Genomic DNA, 17,982 nt, shown 5'->3' with positions numbered 1-17,982 from the left:
TTTAAACACTTCACTGATTTTTGTTTTATAGTTTAATTGTATCTACTTTCATAATATACACAAATCATCATGGAACAAAAGAGAAGGGGAGATAAAAAAAGTCATCAACTGATGAGGATAGGGCACAGAGCATGTATCCGAGCAAAAGAGTAAACTAAACTAAACTAAACTAAACTAAACTAAACAAAAATAAAATTGTTTTTTAAATTAAATATATATAAAAAATAAATAATAATATTAATATAAAATAATAAAAACAAATAAAATAAAATAATAAAATAAACAATTAAATAATAATTAAAAAAAACTTATAAAATAAAATAAAAATAACAAATATATAAAACATTTAATTAAACTAAATAAAATTCAAATGAAATCATATAACCAATAATATAATCAATAAAAAGTATAATAAAATAAAACTAAATAAATTAATTGCTTTTTAAATTAAATATATTAAAATTATATTAAATAAAAAATTATGAAAAATAAATAAAATAAATAATAAATAGAAATATTTTTAAAATACTAACAAAATAAAAGAAATAAAATATAAAAAAAGATAAAATAAATGTTTTTAAATAAAATATATTAAAAAATGAAAATTTTATTAAATTAAAATAATAAAACTATATTTTAAATAAAAAATAATAATTTAAAAAAATAATATTTTAAAAATACTAATAAAATAAAAATAAAAATAAAAACAATAAATCTATCAAATTTAAATTAAATTAAATTTTTAATTCAAATGAAATCATATAATCAATAATATAATCAATAACAATTATAATAAAATAAAATAAATAAATATACAACAATTAATCAAATAAATAGAACACAATAAATTACATTTAAAATAATAATAATAATAATAATAATAATAATGAATACAGAATTTCAGAACTTCAACTACTCAACCCCCTATAGTGTTTCTTACTCCAAAGCTCTGTTGATGTCCTGTGCTGCTCTCTCCATCAGAGCGGTGCGGATGGATGAACGAGGGATAGACACACGCTCAGAGATGGAGGACAGTGGTGGAGAAAGACACTCTGCTGCGGCACAAGAAAGTGGACACAACTCCCGACACAGAGACACCATGGAGTCCACGATGACCTGCACAAATCCTTTGTCAATCATCCATCAAAAGTCCAACAGAACAAGACAGCAGATATAAATCAGTCTGAAAAATGAGAGAGAGAGAGAGAGGAGGCATCACCTGTAGTTCTTTATCAGCAGCTTTGGCAAGTTCTCCTGCCAGTGAGTCCAGTCTCTGTCTCACCGGCCCATCCACGGACAACACATGGGCCAGTTCACACAGCGAGGGGTACAGCTAGAGGACAGAGCAGACATCATTCATAAACCAGTCATGACTGCACTATCTCTCATACTGACTGCTATAAGAACACGAGTCAAGCAGGTGAGAGAGATCTTTAAAGGGCTCATGAACTAATAAATCCAAATTCCCTTGATCTTTTGACATATAAAAGGTCAGCGTGCTATAAAAACATCCTGTAAGTAACTCAAAACCTTGTTGTAAGACTTAAAACAGCTTATATTGAAGCCGATCAGCCTAAATCCCTTCGCTGATCAAATCAGACACTTTTGTTAATAGGGTATATGTGTAAGTATGCAGAAGGACTTTTAATTTGTCAGTAACCTTGGTTAAGTGCTTCCGGTGAACTGTATGCCGTTACAAAATCGACGCGTTTAAGGTCTGTTTTCTTTATAAATCAGCAATCTCCACTGGCTGAGTGATTTCTGATAAAAAGTGGGTCTCCGATTGTACAAGAAACACTGCATTAAACTACGTTTTCCCCCGCCATATCTTTAAATATGAACATTTATTTTACCCCAGTATATTCAATGGAGTTTCTGCGTTAGCCTGTCGATCCTGACGGGTGTGTGGGAGTAAACGGCTTTTTGTCTCGTTTTACGCTTGAGCAACTAAATGAATGCCAAAGTCTATTTAACTGATTGGATTTTAATTACATTTTAACATCGATGCTGTAAAAGGAACCGTATAAAATGGAAAAAAGTCACATTAACTGTTCACCGGAAGTTTATCAGTATGGGAAGAAACACTAGCTCTGCATTTATCCTATTCCTAAGTCTAGGCTAAAATGATTTGATGATTATAAAATAACAAAACGATTTGCCCCTTTCCATTAGATTGGTGTCATCTCTGTTTGTTAAAAAACTTAAAAGTTAAAAACTTTCCTGTTTGACACAGATTTAGACAAATCAACTGGGTTTGATGTGTTTAAAGTTTTCAGTTATCAGTTTAAAGTTTTCACTTTAATTTTGCAACCTTTAAAACTTTTGTAAAGCATTAAAATATGCATGTTTTTTACATTTTTAACTTGTTGGAAAGTATATATAATGTAAGTTATATAATAAAATTTTTATTTTGCATTATATATATATATATATATATATATATATATATATATATATATATATATATATATATATATATATATATATACTTTCCAACAAGTTTAAAATGTAAAAAACATGCATATTTTAACGCGTTACAAAAGTTTTAAAGGTTGCAAAATTAAAGTGAAAACTGAAAACTAAAAATGTAATACCCAAAAATATAATTAATGTGTGCCACATGTGTACGCAGAAAAGGTAGCAAAATAATCATTTAAATGTCATTTGCCCTAATTGCATTTAGAAAAGTAGGACTGCATTTTCATCAATACGCCGTGGGATGTTTGTAAAATTCAATGTGTATTTGAAAATACACTGAGTCAAATGTTTAACAAAAGGGTAGCAAAATGGTAAGTTAAATGTATTTTTATTACATACTTTTTTTGAAGTCTAGTTTTAATTATGGATGAAAATGCATTCTCATGATGGCCATGTTTGTTAACAAATCATTTAACCAGTTCTTTTTTACTCAGTGCTTCCTATTATTTATGCATTTTAACCTAACAGTGTCAATTTAAGTAAGTTAATCATACATGCAGAAGTTTACACTGATAGGCAGATAGCCATATAACCTCTGAAAATCTTTACCTCTGAATATGCAAGACTGTTCATACCAGTGGGTGTTTACTTCTGAGACTACAGTACACACAATGAAATTGAAATAAATACCACTAAAATATCTGCATTTATCAAAGCACATTACATCCGATGAAATATTACGTTTACAGCTGTTATTAACTCCTGTAGCACTTTACAATATTCAGCAGTTTTAATTTTTCAACAGTAATTTAGTTAATGCAATAAGAAAAAACATCAGCATTTATTAATAACCACTAATACTTTTTGCATGTGCTAATATGTTTGAACTTTTCAAGTTGCATAAATTAACATGAGAATGAATTATGAAAGACAATGAATTAACAATGAGCAAAGGTATAATTTACAGATTAACATTCACCCACATTAACAAACGCTGTAAAAATGTTGGATGGTAGGTTTTAATTATCTCTGTTATATAAAAAAATGGAATTATGGAATAGATTTTTTAAAAATATACCTTCACAACAAACACTTCATTTACTTTTAATAAAACACAGTACAAATTAAATAATGGTAAATATTATTAAAGTTTAAAATAACTCTTACTGCTTAAGAAACATTTGTAAAAAGGGAATTCTTCTGTGGGAAATTGTTATCTTTTATTCATTCATTTTCCTTCAGCTTAGTCCCATATTTATCAGGGGACACCACAGTGGAATGAACCAGCAACTATTCTGGCACGTTTTACGCAGCGGATGCCCTTCCAGCCACAACCCAGTACTGGGAAACACCCATACACTCTCACATTCACACACGCACTCATACACTTCAGCCAATTTAGTTCATCCAATTCACCTATAGCGCATGTCTTTGGACTGTGGGGAAAACCAAAGCACCCGGAGGAAACCCACGCAAACACAGGAAAAACGTGCAAACTCCACAGAGAAATGGCAACTGGCCCAGCCAGGACTCAAACCAACGACCTTCTTGCTGTAAGATGACAGTGCTAACCACTGAGCCACCGTGCCGCCCCTAATTGCTATCGTTTTGTTCATAATAAAATAAAATCTTAATAAACTGAATTTAGTTGAAACTTTAGTTGAAACCAAAAAAATCTTGGCAGAGTATATCATTTCAATGTATATTTGTATTTCTACGTAGGTTCGATGACTGTACTATTGTGGAAAACAGCCATAATAAAGCATTAGTGGAGGTCCAATTTCTGACAGCTAGAAGACAAACAGACTCACGGCTCGAGAGTTCCTGGCCTCCTTGAGGACCTGTCTGGCAGCCTGGAGCTCTTCACCTTCACCCGTTCCTCTCAGCACACACACCTGCTGCTGCACGCGAACACACAGACGCTCCATCACCTGAGACAGCAGCAGGACAGAGAGATGAAGAGACAGAAAGAAAGACAGTTTGATCTAACATTTCACCGTAAAGATCAGTCACAGTTCACATTAGCAAATGAAAGAGACGCTCTTTCACAGTTTTTAAAGCGTATATAATTTTATGAGGATAAAATGTTCTAGAGAGCTGGTTTCTGATCATTTTTCCTCAGTGAAGCTTGCACCAAGCCACCAAATTATTCGATATACATAACAGTAAAAACAGCAATATTGTGAGATATTATTACATTTTAAAGAGATATTTTAGTATAGTATATTTAAACATGTATTTAGTTTGGTTACATTTTTTATTTTTAATATAAATTTATTACAAAGCTGAAGGTTCAGCATCATTAGCAGCCTTCAATGCCACATGATCATTCTAATGATTTGGCAATCCAGAAAAAATTCTTATTATCATCATTTTGAGGTAATTTTGCTGCTTAAAATGAAAAGAAAGGTGAAAAAAGAAAAAAAAAGAAAATGTGAAAGCGATATATGGCCAAGTATGGTGACCCATACTCCAAATTTGTGCTCTGCATTTAACCCATTCATGTGCATACGCACAGAAGCGAACACAAACCCAAAGCAGTGGGCAGTCATTCTCTCCCACCACCTTCAATCACTGCCGGTGCCAGGGCTCGAACCTGCGACCTTTCAATCACCAGTCCAACTCTCTAATCATTAAGCAAAAACACCGAAACAAAACAAAACAAAACAAAACAAAACAAAACAAAACAAAACAAAACAAAACAAAACAAAACAAAACTAAACTAAACTAAACTAAATAAAACAAAACAAACAAAACAAAACAAAACAGAAAATGTTAAAGTTATATGTGGCCAAGTATGATGACCCATACTCGAAATTAACCCATCTAAGTGCATACAGATAGCAGTGAGCACACACCCAGAACAGTGTGCATTCATTCTCTGACGAAGACAGGACTCAAACCTGCAACATTTTAATCACAAGTCAAACAAGTCAAAAACAAATAAGTTCAAAAACAAAAAAAAACAAAACAAAACAAAAAAAAAAACAAAGCAAAGCTTAAATGAAATAATTATGTAACTCTGTTCAGTAGGTTATTGACACTTTTAGCTAAAGGGATAGTTCATTCAAAATTGAAAATTTGCACAGCATTTGGTTCCAAACATTTATGTTTCTTCTTTCTATTAAACACAAAATTCAAAATTTTGAAGAATTCTGTAAACCAGTAGCCACTAAAATCTATAGCAGAAAAGAAAAATATTATGGAATCAATGGCTACCAGTATCCAACATTCTTCAAAATACCTTATTGTGTGTTCAACAGAAGAAAGAAACTCATAAAAGTAAATGATGATGGCATAATTAGCACTTTTTGTCTGAACTATCCCTTTAATTCACATATAATGCAAAATGCATAGAAATTAAACTTGCAATTTAGTCATGAGTTACACCAGGTTGGTGGTCCACTACGATATCATATTTTTAACTTAAATTCTTTTTTAACGTAGATGTGTGAATACAAACAACACCTCTGAATGTAATACGCTCAAGTTCAAGCACCCACAATCTTCACCAACATGTGCATTGTCTCTCTATGCGGCCACATTCCCTGCGTTCTACATTCTAAGCAACCAGCACACATTAAAAATACACTCTGGATCACCCCTTTATTCAATCAACCAGCAAAACTGAAACAGGAATGACCAAAACTCAGAGATGATCCTTATCTTCATGAACATGATCACACGTTTATAACCCCTCCATGATTCAGGGAAAACATTGTGCAAATTCTGAGTGTGCTCCACACTGGTGATTAGGCGTTAAAACCACCTGTAGGACACACACTCTCTTTTCTCCATATGCACCAGACACTTCACCACACACTTCATCAACATTCCATGTTTCTGAAAAATATTGTGCAATTCTTAGTGCGCTTCATGCAGGTATGAAAGCATGACCTGTAGGACACACTCTTTTCCTCTCCATATGCACCAGACATCTTTTATAAACACCACATGCTAAATCTAAACTAACTTAGACTTGTCATACCCTTTGCTACTCTCTGATGATTTGAAGTGCTCTCACTTGTAAGTCGCTTTGGAGACAAGTGTCTGCTAAATGAATAAATGTAAATATAAATACATATAAATAAAGTGCTAATTGGATTAGTGAGTTGGATTAGCAATATTCTAGAGCTACACAGACAATGTGTAATATTAATGTGAGTAAATGATCTGTAATTGAGCCGTACCTGTTCTGCAGTACTAGTTACCAGGCCCTGATGCAGCCGAAGAGCCTGTTTCTGAGAGAAACGCTGAGTCTGGTTATTCCTCAACAGAGCGCGCTGGATCTGAAAAACACACAGACAGAGAGAAAATACTCATTAATGACAAAGAAAAGAACATCGATGCTCAGATAAGCCACGTAGCCAGGCGGAAATGATTGTAATTATGCTGCAAATTAAAGAAAGATAAATATATTGTCTGCGCAGTCTCTCTCTCAGCGATGACCTTGTAAGAGTTTCACATTTACGGGCTCACTGAATGTCCATAAACATTTCACCACCTTGGGACTGTTAATCTCAAAGCAACCGGACACACAGTCATGGACATTTAATGGGGTCTCTTCATGGAAAAACGGATTTTGCTTGCTCTTTTGAAATCAAATTAGTCCCATGAAATCACAAGGATTATTATGATCACAACCAAATATTCAGGGTTGTGGGAAAAACTCACTCGCTCACTTTGCTTCAGCTTATTTCCTGCTATATCAGGGGTTGCCACAGTTGAATGAACCGCCAATTACAATTATATTAAATAAATAAAAACTAATAAACTCTCCCATTGACACACATACAGCCATTTGACTTTGTCCAATTCTTGTGGGAACCAAATGTTAAAATAATAATAGTAATAATAAAATAAATAATAATAATGAAATAAAAATGAATATAAAATTTCAAAACTTCAATTACTCCAATTACTATTGTTTCTTAATCCAAAGCTCTGTTGATGTCCTGTGCCGCTCTCTCAATCAGAGCAGTAGGAATGGATGAACGAGGGATGGACACGCTCAGAGATGGAGAACAGTGGTGGAGAAAGACACTCTGCTGCGGCATAAGAAAGTGGACACAGGCCAATTGACTTTGTCCAATTCTTGTGGGAACCAAATGTTAAAATAATAATAATAAAATAAATAAATAAATAAATAAATAATAATAAATAAATAAATAATAAACCTTATTAATATTCCACAATGGTTGACTATTATGCTTAATATTTAGAAAAGCATGTATTAAAGCTACATTAATATGTGCAGTGTTGCTTTTCTGACTTGTTGACATTTACACATTCATTTCTACACAATGCAATTAACTTTTCAAGGGTAATTTAATGTTCAGCATCTTGATCCATCAAGTCAGTGTGGAGTAATTGAGAATATCAGTACTCAAATCAAACAAAGGAGAAGAAAAGAAAATGTCCTATGGCGATAGTAAACTGAATATCTAGTTTGGCTGCCCATGTTTTAATGCAGATTTGTGTGTGTGTACTTGTCACTTGTCATGTAGTGCAGATTTTGCAAAGAGACTGTTATTTAAGAGATGGGAAGCACCACTTATCTTGGACACTTCAGCAAACACACAATCTGTGAGATGTTATTGAGTGCACCTAGAAAGGTGTCTAATATTACACAGGTTGTTTACATACTGTAGCAATACAGATGTTAGAAAAAAAGTCAACATCAATATAAAAACAATCGCAATATATCAGTGTAAAGGTGAGAGTCTCACCTTTTCAATCATATATATATATATATATATATATATATATATATATATATATATATATATATATATATATATATATATATATATATATATATATATATATATATATATATATATATATATATATGGGATCTTACATATATATCATATCTAAATATGGGATTTTACATCTATAAAAATAACAGTGGGTCCTTATTGTTGGGAATGAGAGCTTTCATTTGATTTATGACTTGCACATGTGTGTCATATATGAGTGATATGAAAAATATGCATACTGAACAATGTACAAAATCTGAGGGGTATATAGTGTAAATAACTTCGTTACAGTACAACAAATATCAGTATAAGTCACTACAAATATAAGTGATGTATATCGGCTGAAATTAGACATTCTAAGCCAGGGGTGTCCAAACTGTGAAAGCTTAGAACAGGGCTGCCCAAACTTGGTCCTAGAGGGCCGGTGTCCTGCATAGTTTAGCTACAACTTCCTTTAACACACCTGCCTGGGGGGTTTTAGTGTACCTAGAAAGAGCTTGACTGGCTGGTTCAGGTGTGTTTAATTAGGGTTGGAACTAAAACATGCAGGACACCGGCCCTCCAGGACCGAGTTTGGGCAGCCCTGTTCTAAGCTTTCACACAGTTTCATGCAATTGGCGTTATTGATACAGACAGACCTCTAAAAACTACAGTTATTTCCTGATGACGTCCCCGGTACCAAGTACCCAGAGTTAAACAATTGTTACTGTTTTAGTTTTGGAAAGTCATTTTTGAGAAAATGCCACTGAGGGTGAGGGAAAGAAGGACACCGATATAGTCTTGGAAAATTTTTACAGTAATCTTATTTTGCATGCTATCTTAATTAATTTTGAAATATAAACTTTGGCTTTTAAAGCATATTTTTTTCTAGGACATTACAATAATGTTTTCCGGTGTTTATATATGGAAAACAAATATTGAACACAATACAATTTTTTTTTCTCATGACTTCATAATGAATAACTTTTTTTTTTTTAAGCATGAAACTTCCCCTTTTACCACACTAAAGCCCAAAGTGTCTTTTTTCCAATTATAATTTGTGTTTGTAGCTTACTTGAATCAAGAACTGTTACTATTTAAAGTTAGGTAGGTGTAAATCCCCAAAAGTGAGTGCTAACAAGTTTTAAAGCCGTATGATAAAATTCGGAAAATAATGAATATGAATGACATGAATACATGAAAATAGAGCTGTCCTAAGAGCCACTTCATGAGCATTACAGTTTTGTGTGAGAAAAAAAAAACTGAATTTGCAAAAGAATAAAAGGTTTCTGAGCAAAAACACTTTACAATTATTATATGCAAACCAAAATAAAGGAATATAGCTTCTTCAAAATGATAATTCACTAAAAAGGGAAAATTTAGTCACCTTTGTTCCAGACCTGTTAAAGAAAGCTATTTTGAAGAATGTTGAAAATCACATAATTTATAGTATCCATTTACTTACAAACAAAAATCATGGTTAAAGTCAATGGTTTGAATCAACTAACCATTTGGTATGTTTGGTGACCAGCATTCTTCAAAATATCCTCTTTTGTCAGTCAGTCAATCAATGAATCAATTATATTTATATAGTGCATTTAAAAACAACTGTCATTTACCACAGTCCTCCACAAGGTCTGAAACATTTAAATAAATAAAATAAAACGTTCTCTGGGGAAGGGGTTCAGACCAGACGTGAGTTTCTGCAGAGTTTGTGTGATTTCAACATTTAGATGGATGCTTGATGCCTCGTCATGCTGCAGGTGTGACGTGTTTGTGTGTGTGTGTTATTGCACTAGATTATTGGCTCATATTCGTTATCTGGAGGATATTTTATTTTGAAAGGCGATCTAAAGGAAATAGACAATATGAACCAAAATTTCCTTTTCCTTTAATATTTTTTGTTATTCATGTCTAAATGTTTAAAGTTTTGATGGTGTTCTCTTTACATCCAAATGAAAAATAATACAAGTATTCATAGGTGAATATTATCATGCAGGTACAAGATGACAGCTGACATAGTTTCCGGCGCACGCTCACTTTGTGAGACAACGTCCGACAGACAGGTACGGTTTTCAGCTCCTCTTATGAATACCAATATTATTAAATAAATATGGATGTTTAGTTTATTCAGTGTTTTAAATCAGATTAAATATTGTATCATTGTTGTGAGGGAAACATATTTTGATCAGACTTAAGTGTGAAAGGTTACATATAAGTAAAGCTTAATAAACACAATGGCTAATCCAAATTAAATTCTGTATTTTTGATTATTTTGTTCCTTTTTTTCGTTACATATGTAAATTGTATGTTCCATGTAAAATGTTAATTTAGGAATTCATTTACAAGGTTTGACATTTTAGATTTATTTATTATTAGTCATTTCTGTATTTTCCTTTCAAAATGAGAACAAATGAGAGTTTAAAAATTGTGTGCTGATCAACAGACATTGCAGTGCTGTGAAGGTTTATTGACCTGATGTCTGTTGCATATGCTTTTTGAAACATATATGTTACAAATCACAATTTAATTTACTTTATGTATTGTTTTTATTCATTTTCAACATGGTTATTGTGCCCATGCTTTCACTTTGTGGCATCCAACAGACAGACATTGCACTGATGTTAAGGTTTATTGGTCTGTTGCATATGCTTTTTGATACAGAGGGAGTGATCTAAAAAATAAATTCCAGTTCAACTACATTACTGTATTGATTCTTTTCTTATTACCACCAACCAACACAACGAAGAAGGACATCATTACACTGGCGTTATCAATTAACAATATGCTTCGATGGACACGTTTCCTAAATGTTGATTAAATCCTCCTATCCCCCTCTTTCAAAAGCATTATTCTCACCTTGGTTAGTGCTTGTTCTGTCCTGTCGGGGGAGCTGCGGTACGCTTGTGTGACATCACTGAGTGGGATAGGCATGTACTGCAGGGTGAAGTTACTGAGGAGAGAATCATGAAACATTAAAGTTTTCTCAAAACATTGCAATAAATAAAATAATAGAACACGGTTTATTTGTGTCTTAAGAAAGAAGCCATTGCATTATTTCTTTTTAACAGAGCACTGTGTTTCTTTCAACAGTTTCCAAAGCATTCTGTTCTAAGAACTGATTACAGTCCTCTGAATGCAAAATAAAAACTTTCTACATTAAATAATAGAGGTGTAAATCTCCAGGGAAGAAAGAGGTGTTTCTAGAACAATACTTTAATTGAGCATCACAGGCAGGTCGGAGAGGTGATGAAAGACTGTGCAATCAAAACCAGATTCGTGTAGGCACGGACTGAGGATCCTATTTTATCCAGTAACAGCATGCTGTTAGTAAGTTTTCAGAGGGTTGAATGAGTCAGTGCTCATTCGGATGAGGCAATGAGGAGTGTGTATGAAATGAATGCGAGTGTGTGTCATACTGTTCCAGGGCTCGAGCCACATCTTGGAAACCCGTAGCACTTGTGTTATTCCGATCCCATGTCACACTTCTGTAAAAAACAACAATAACAACATGACATTCATGATTTACTGAGCTATTATCAGTTATGTATTGTTAATAAGTACTCATAAATTAAGCCTGCATGCTTTTCTGTACATTTTCTGCACAGGTTTAAATGAAAAAAAAAATGTGTTGGATTCTAATTTCAATATGACAAGCATAAGAAAGAACGAGGATAATTGTCAAAATTGTCTATTTTCTGATTTGAAATTCTGAATTCAGTTCAGTTTTTTTTCCCATAAATTTGATGTTGACATTTAGACATTGCATGAATGAATGATGTAAAAATAATAAACCAATAAACAACTGAATACATGTAAAAGTGACATCCAACAAACACGCAACACATTTTTAAAAAGATAATACATTCCCTTCACTCAGCTTTTGAAATGTTACAGTACCATCAAGACGCAGGTTTAAAATTCCTAGAGTCTGAAGAAATGCTTATAAAAAGTCATTTATCTCTATTGCAGATCAGATCAGAATCAGATCACTGTTTGAAGTGAATGGATGGTTGTAATAATGATCTGCAGTAATATGTATGGGGCTAATTTGGTTTTTACATTTTTAACTTAAGTTGTTGTCTTGATGAGTGTTTCGTGTGATTGTTGTATGGTTGTATGTATGCAGTTGTTGTCTTAAATCCAGTGTTAGACAAATTTCCTTTCTGTGCCAAGCAGAATGGACAATAAAGTTTAAACTAACTAAACTAAACTCGTAATTAAATATATATTTGTACAATTAAATCATTAAATGCCTAACTGAATCCATATTAATTAAAGAGCCCTTATTATGCCTAAAAAAATGTAATATTTTGGTTTTGGGGTCTCCAACAACAGGCTGATATGCATGCAAAGTCAAAAAACATTTTCATTGTCTTATGATTTGCATTTATTTTTTACTTAATTATTCCAAAGACTCCCATATGATTCGTTTAGTGATTCATTTGTTCCCAAACGCCTTCTTAGCACAATGCTAATCTGCGCTGATTGATCGACTGTGTTCAGTGCGAGACTGAGAGAAACACCCACCATGGCCTGTCAACATAGTTTAAGTAGCCAGAGTACAGAGTATATGGTGTGAGCTCAATGCAGGAGTGCATTAAAGCAATGCAGTTAAACACCAGAATATTGCTCTATTGCTAACCATAAGTAAAAACAGTGACACACATTCAGTATTAATCCACACAGCGGCAAAAGCTGAACTATTTTAAAACTTGACAGCCGCACGTGTTTCGGGAACAGACGGTGGCCATAGCAATGACAAACAGCAGGGGATCGCGAGCTCACAAACACATTTAAATACGTAAAGAAAGTGGCAGGCATCGCATTTTCAACATGGTTTTAGACGCGATATGAAAATATAAAGAGTAAACCAGATACATTACAAGCTGCGTGGAGCGATTACAAATAACAAAACACAATTAAATAAATAATTTGCAAGCTAGAGAAAACAAGGAGGCAACCATTTTAATCTCACTAACTTACACTTGGAGGAGCAAACTTGTCCTTGAACTGTGTACTGATAAAGTTCCTGTCAAGCTCTGACAAAGTCCCATACATCTTTTCTGATCCTTCCTTTAGCAAATGGCCAACAAATCCCCCTTTGCAGGGTAGATTCTGGGGATTATTGCAATAATCCCTAGAATATTTACTCATTAATGTTCACTCATCTTTAGTTATGATTAGTTCCACTCACACCTTCTAGTGTTTGAAGGGAAAGGCACGTTCACGTTTTACCGTATCCAGCACATATTTGGTATTGTTTCATGTTGACGCTAATATGAATAGGCAAAAGATCCAGACAAACAACAAATCATTTACATAACTCTGAGTCGACTTATTTAAAGAAAATAAATCAAGATTTTTACACAAGGTCAGTGCTTCCAACACATATAGACTTTACTTAAGCAGGACGTCCAGGTATATTAACGGCTGGTATATTAATATTATTTTTTAGTATCATCCTTTTACACTTTTTTTGTATCCGACCAATAGAAAAAAATCTGCAATCGATTAACTCGAGGAAAATCTCCTCTCGCCCTACACGTTTCCTACTTATCGTTGTGTGTGCGCAAGAACGGTAACAGACAGTCTCACATGCTCAGCAGACACCCACAGAGGCGTGCCTTTTTGGAACTTAAAAATGCATCCATCCGGGGTTTCTAAATCTCCTAAAATGTCCAAGATTCAGCTTTTGGTTTCGCTTTCTGCTTCGTCGTCATTTTTAATTTAAGCCTGATTTACTTTTGCTTGGCTTCGCAGCTGACAGCGCGTGCACAGCCGCAGATACTACAGAAACATTATATGATTAATTCTTTGATCTAAACGACTCAGATTAACTTTTCTATTTACTCAGAGAGGATGAAATTACATCTAAACTTGCTGGTTAATTAGCTATTTTGCCTTATTTAAATAATCTACACTTTTTATTCTTATAATTACTATACTTTTTAGAGATTTTTTTCCATAGATGTTTTTATTCCTTGTCATTTATTTCCCATTTACTGTATATATTTTTAAATTTGATGATGTTGATATATTACATATTTATTTTACTTTGGCAAAACTTTACAAAATGTCAGCAGCACATTTTACCTGTCAGTGGGTGCACATGGCTCCTGAATAGAATAAAAGTAAAACAAATACTGTATTTCTTTTTTTTATTTCAACAGTTTAAAAAAAAAAAAAAACTCCACCCATTAAAAAGAAAGTGTATAATAAATAAAAATTTTTAAAAAGTCTTTTTTTTTGTCACATGTAGGTAACCATGTGCCATGGGTAAAAGGTGTGTTTTAAATCAGGCTACCACTGCAAGCATATTTCAAACCTGTGGAAAGCACTGAAGGTGCACTTTCAGATATAAAAATCAGCTGGATGTTTTCATTCACTTAGAGCTGTGTTGCACACTGTATGGAAGGTAAATTTCAAAAACCCATAACAGGGTTTAATCTATAATCTTATAAATGTAAATGCAATAAATAAATAAATAAATGTTTCTTTCTTTAACTTAAATAACTTAAATAATATAATATAAATAACTTAAATAAGAAAAAATGTATAAAACAAACTGTTTAAACAAACAAATAAACAGTCAAATCAGTTCACATTGGTTGATAGACTGAAAAGTTATAAAAACACCTATTTATAAAACCATATTTATGACTGAAAAGTCAATGGACATGTTTATTGCAATATTTTTTAAATGAACCATTAGTAAATTACATAAAAGCCTTCATTAAAAAAGGGTGGCTGTATATTTCCAGTGTCATAAAGCTTTTCAAGGAAAATAACATAGAAAACTCCTTGACACAGTGGAATGGTCGGTTTCAGAGGTCAACAAGTGTTTTGTCAGCATTATAATGTTTCTTTTAGCACAGCTGGGATGCTGCATGGACCTACAGTACCAGAATCCCAAACAATCTCTGTATAATCTGTACTGCAGTAACCCTGTCCTTCCTTCGCAATTGTACCTGAGCGTAGTGTTGATCTGAAGGGCTTTACTGAGCATCCTCGCTCCTGTGTCATCAAGTCCGTTCCCACTCAGATCCACCTTTTTCAGACAGGCATTGCTGCCTAGAGCGTTTACCAGCACCGTGCCCCTCGAACGTAGCCTGGAGTCGGCCAGAGACAAACTCTGCAGGGCCTGCCAGAAAACCAGAGAGCGTGTGTGTGCATGTGTGTAAGAGTGAGTTTGCAATGTCTGTGATCTGTAAAAACAGTGCTTAATAATTGATCAAGCAAGGCGATATCTGCAGTGAGAGGACTACGTGCCCTGAAGGAGAGAGATTAGAAAGAAAGAAGGAGAGAGAGAGGGTGAAGGAAGGATGGATGAATCACTAGTGCTGTAATACACACAGCAGACTGTTGAAAGCCTTTGTACTCTATGCGTGTGTGTGTGTTTGAACACAGAAAGGGTGTAATGTGAGTACAGGAAATAGGAAGTGTTATGTCCATGTGTGTGTGTGCCTGTGAAACACTTACACACTCTTCTTCCTGGACAAGATGCACCAGTTTCTGCAGGACTTCATCTAAAACCCTGCAAACAGAAAAAATAACAGGGTTTGAGTCTAAAGTATTATTCAGTTTTTGATTTGTATCCACCTTTTTTTCTGCAGCTAGCACATTTAAAAATAGATGTCCTGCTGAAAATGTCCACCCTGGTTTCATCTTCATCATCCTGTTAATGATGTTGGACTGAAGCAGCTGATATTAATTTACACTGAGGAAGGGCAGAGGGTTGCTGAAGAACTACTGAGAGGTTTCAGCTGCTGTCTGGGCTTTCACTGCCATTTTACATCTCCCTTTCTTCATGGGTTCAATTCTTTTTCCCTGTGTAATTTCATTTAATTACACACAACTTCATTTGTTAATTAATTTAGTTTTTACGTTGTTTTGGTTTGTTTTTGTGTGTTTTGTCTGTTCTAGGTTGGGGGTGTGCCTTCAGCGCACCTGATGCTGGTCAGCACCCCTATTTAAACTCAGTGAGAGTTTGTTGAGGGCGCTGTTCGTTCACTGTTTGGGCAGTTGGCCAGAGCTGCGCTCCAATTTGGGCTTTATGTTTTGTTTTGGGCAACGCAGTGGTGCAATGGGTAGCGCTGTTGCCTCAAAACAAGAAGGTCAATGATTCAAGCATTGGCTGGGTCAGCTGGCATTTCTGTGTAGAGTTTGCATGTTCTCCCCGTATGTGTTTGCTCCGGTTTCCCGCACAAGTCCAAAGACATGTGGTACAGGTGAATTGGGTAAGCTAAAATTGTATGTAGTGTTTACATGTGAATGTGTGTATGGATGTTTCCCAGTGATGAGTTGCAGCTGGAAGGGCATCCGCTACGTAAAACATATGCTGGATACATTGGCGGTTCACTCCGCTGTGGCGACCCCAGATTAATAAAGGGACTAAGCTGAAAAGATAATGAATAAATGTTTTGTTTCTGAATAAATGTTGTGCATTTATACACTAGCGCTGACAACACTTACCGCATCCATTTATTTGCTTTTCACACTGATTAAACATACTAATTCTAATGTTTTGATTGTTATTTTCAATTGTGTTAAAATAAATATTCTTTTTAACTTTATTTTGCCTTGTCGTCTCCCATAAAGTTACATCTTTGAGCTACGTGTAACATTTTATATATAGATTTCTTTGGTTATCAACATCCGGTGAAAATTTCAAGTCAACAGCACCATTAGATTTATGTTTTTGGAGTAAAATAGTGATGTGTTCAATGCTTATTTCCTCTACTGTGTATTTTGGTTGGATTTTGGGAAATCTCCATTTGTAAATTGGGTAACGCTTTATTTTAATGGTCCATTTAAGTATTAGTAGACTGTCTGCTTAATACAGTATCTGTTCATACTGCTCCTTCGACAGACATTTAACTGACAATAAAAAACTTTGCAAGTACATGTCAACTTACACCAACCCTAACAATAACCCCAACCCTAACCCCAACCTAACAGTATACTTATAATATACTATATACTAATATATACTATATATAGTATACTATATACTAGTATACTAATGAGAATTAGTTGGCATGTAGATGCAATGTAACTTAAATTCAACAAATAGACCATCAAAATAAAGTGTGACCGTAAACTGTTAGACAAATAATCCATATAGATGAAAATCTGTGTGCGTACAGAATGTGCACATCTTGCACATGCATTTTGAATTATTTATGCACTACCTAAAGTATCAGTTCACCAAAAAAATAAAATTTTCCTCAATTTCTTCAGACTTAAGCGCTGTTATAGTTATTGTTATTATTGCTGCCTTAAAACTTTTCTAGTCATCTCAACGTACATTAATCAAACTGACTAAAATATTAAGTCAAACCTTGTATACCTTAAAAAATTTAGTTGAAACCTGATTAACTTATTAAAATAAGTTAAAGCAACATAAACATATTTGTTTTCTTTACGTTCTGTCATAAAATGTTTTACAGTGTATGAATTTCTTATTTCTTCAACACAAAACAACATATTCTGAAGATTTTGAAGAAAAGAGAGCCATTGACATCTATAGTAGGAAAAACAACAACAACAAGAATCTACTGAAGTCAATGGCTGTTTTTCCAACAAATATGTCTTGTTATGTGTTCATCAAAAGAAAGAAACTTAGACAGTTTCGGAACAAGTGAAGAATGAGTAAATGATGACAGTATTTTCATTTTTTGGTGAACTATACTTTTAATTGGTGTCTAAATTGAACCAATTTCACAGTTGAAAAAAGAAAAAAAAACACTGACCAAGACGACATAACTAGCAGATGCCTTTTTAGAAGTATTAATGTGGACCAAATTATATCCACAACAAT

General features: G+C 33.6%; 1 protein-coding gene across 1 annotated transcript in view; it reads right to left on the bottom strand.

The window, feature by feature from the left end:
* The window catches only part of carmil3 (capping protein regulator and myosin 1 linker 3), a 131,992-nt gene that overhangs the window by 20,767 nt on the left and 93,243 nt on the right, over positions 1 to 17,982 (bottom strand). The window contains exons 18-25 of the mRNA XM_056469324.1: positions 15,642 to 15,696; positions 15,131 to 15,303; positions 11,579 to 11,647; positions 11,019 to 11,112; positions 6,609 to 6,707; positions 4,230 to 4,349; positions 1,220 to 1,333; positions 941 to 1,116 (exon numbers count right to left, since the gene is read on the bottom strand). Of these exons, the coding sequence (XP_056325299.1) occupies positions 941 to 1,116; positions 1,220 to 1,333; positions 4,230 to 4,349; positions 6,609 to 6,707; positions 11,019 to 11,112; positions 11,579 to 11,647; positions 15,131 to 15,303; positions 15,642 to 15,696 (900 nt within the window). The remainder of the gene's footprint in view (positions 1 to 940; positions 1,117 to 1,219; positions 1,334 to 4,229; positions 4,350 to 6,608; positions 6,708 to 11,018; positions 11,113 to 11,578; positions 11,648 to 15,130; positions 15,304 to 15,641; positions 15,697 to 17,982) is intronic.

This window comes from Danio aesculapii, chromosome 2 (assembly GCF_903798145.1).
Source record: "Danio aesculapii chromosome 2, fDanAes4.1, whole genome shotgun sequence".
Taxonomy (NCBI): Eukaryota; Metazoa; Chordata; class Actinopteri; order Cypriniformes; family Danionidae; genus Danio; species Danio aesculapii.
This window is presented reverse-complemented; position numbering and strand designations above follow the sequence as displayed.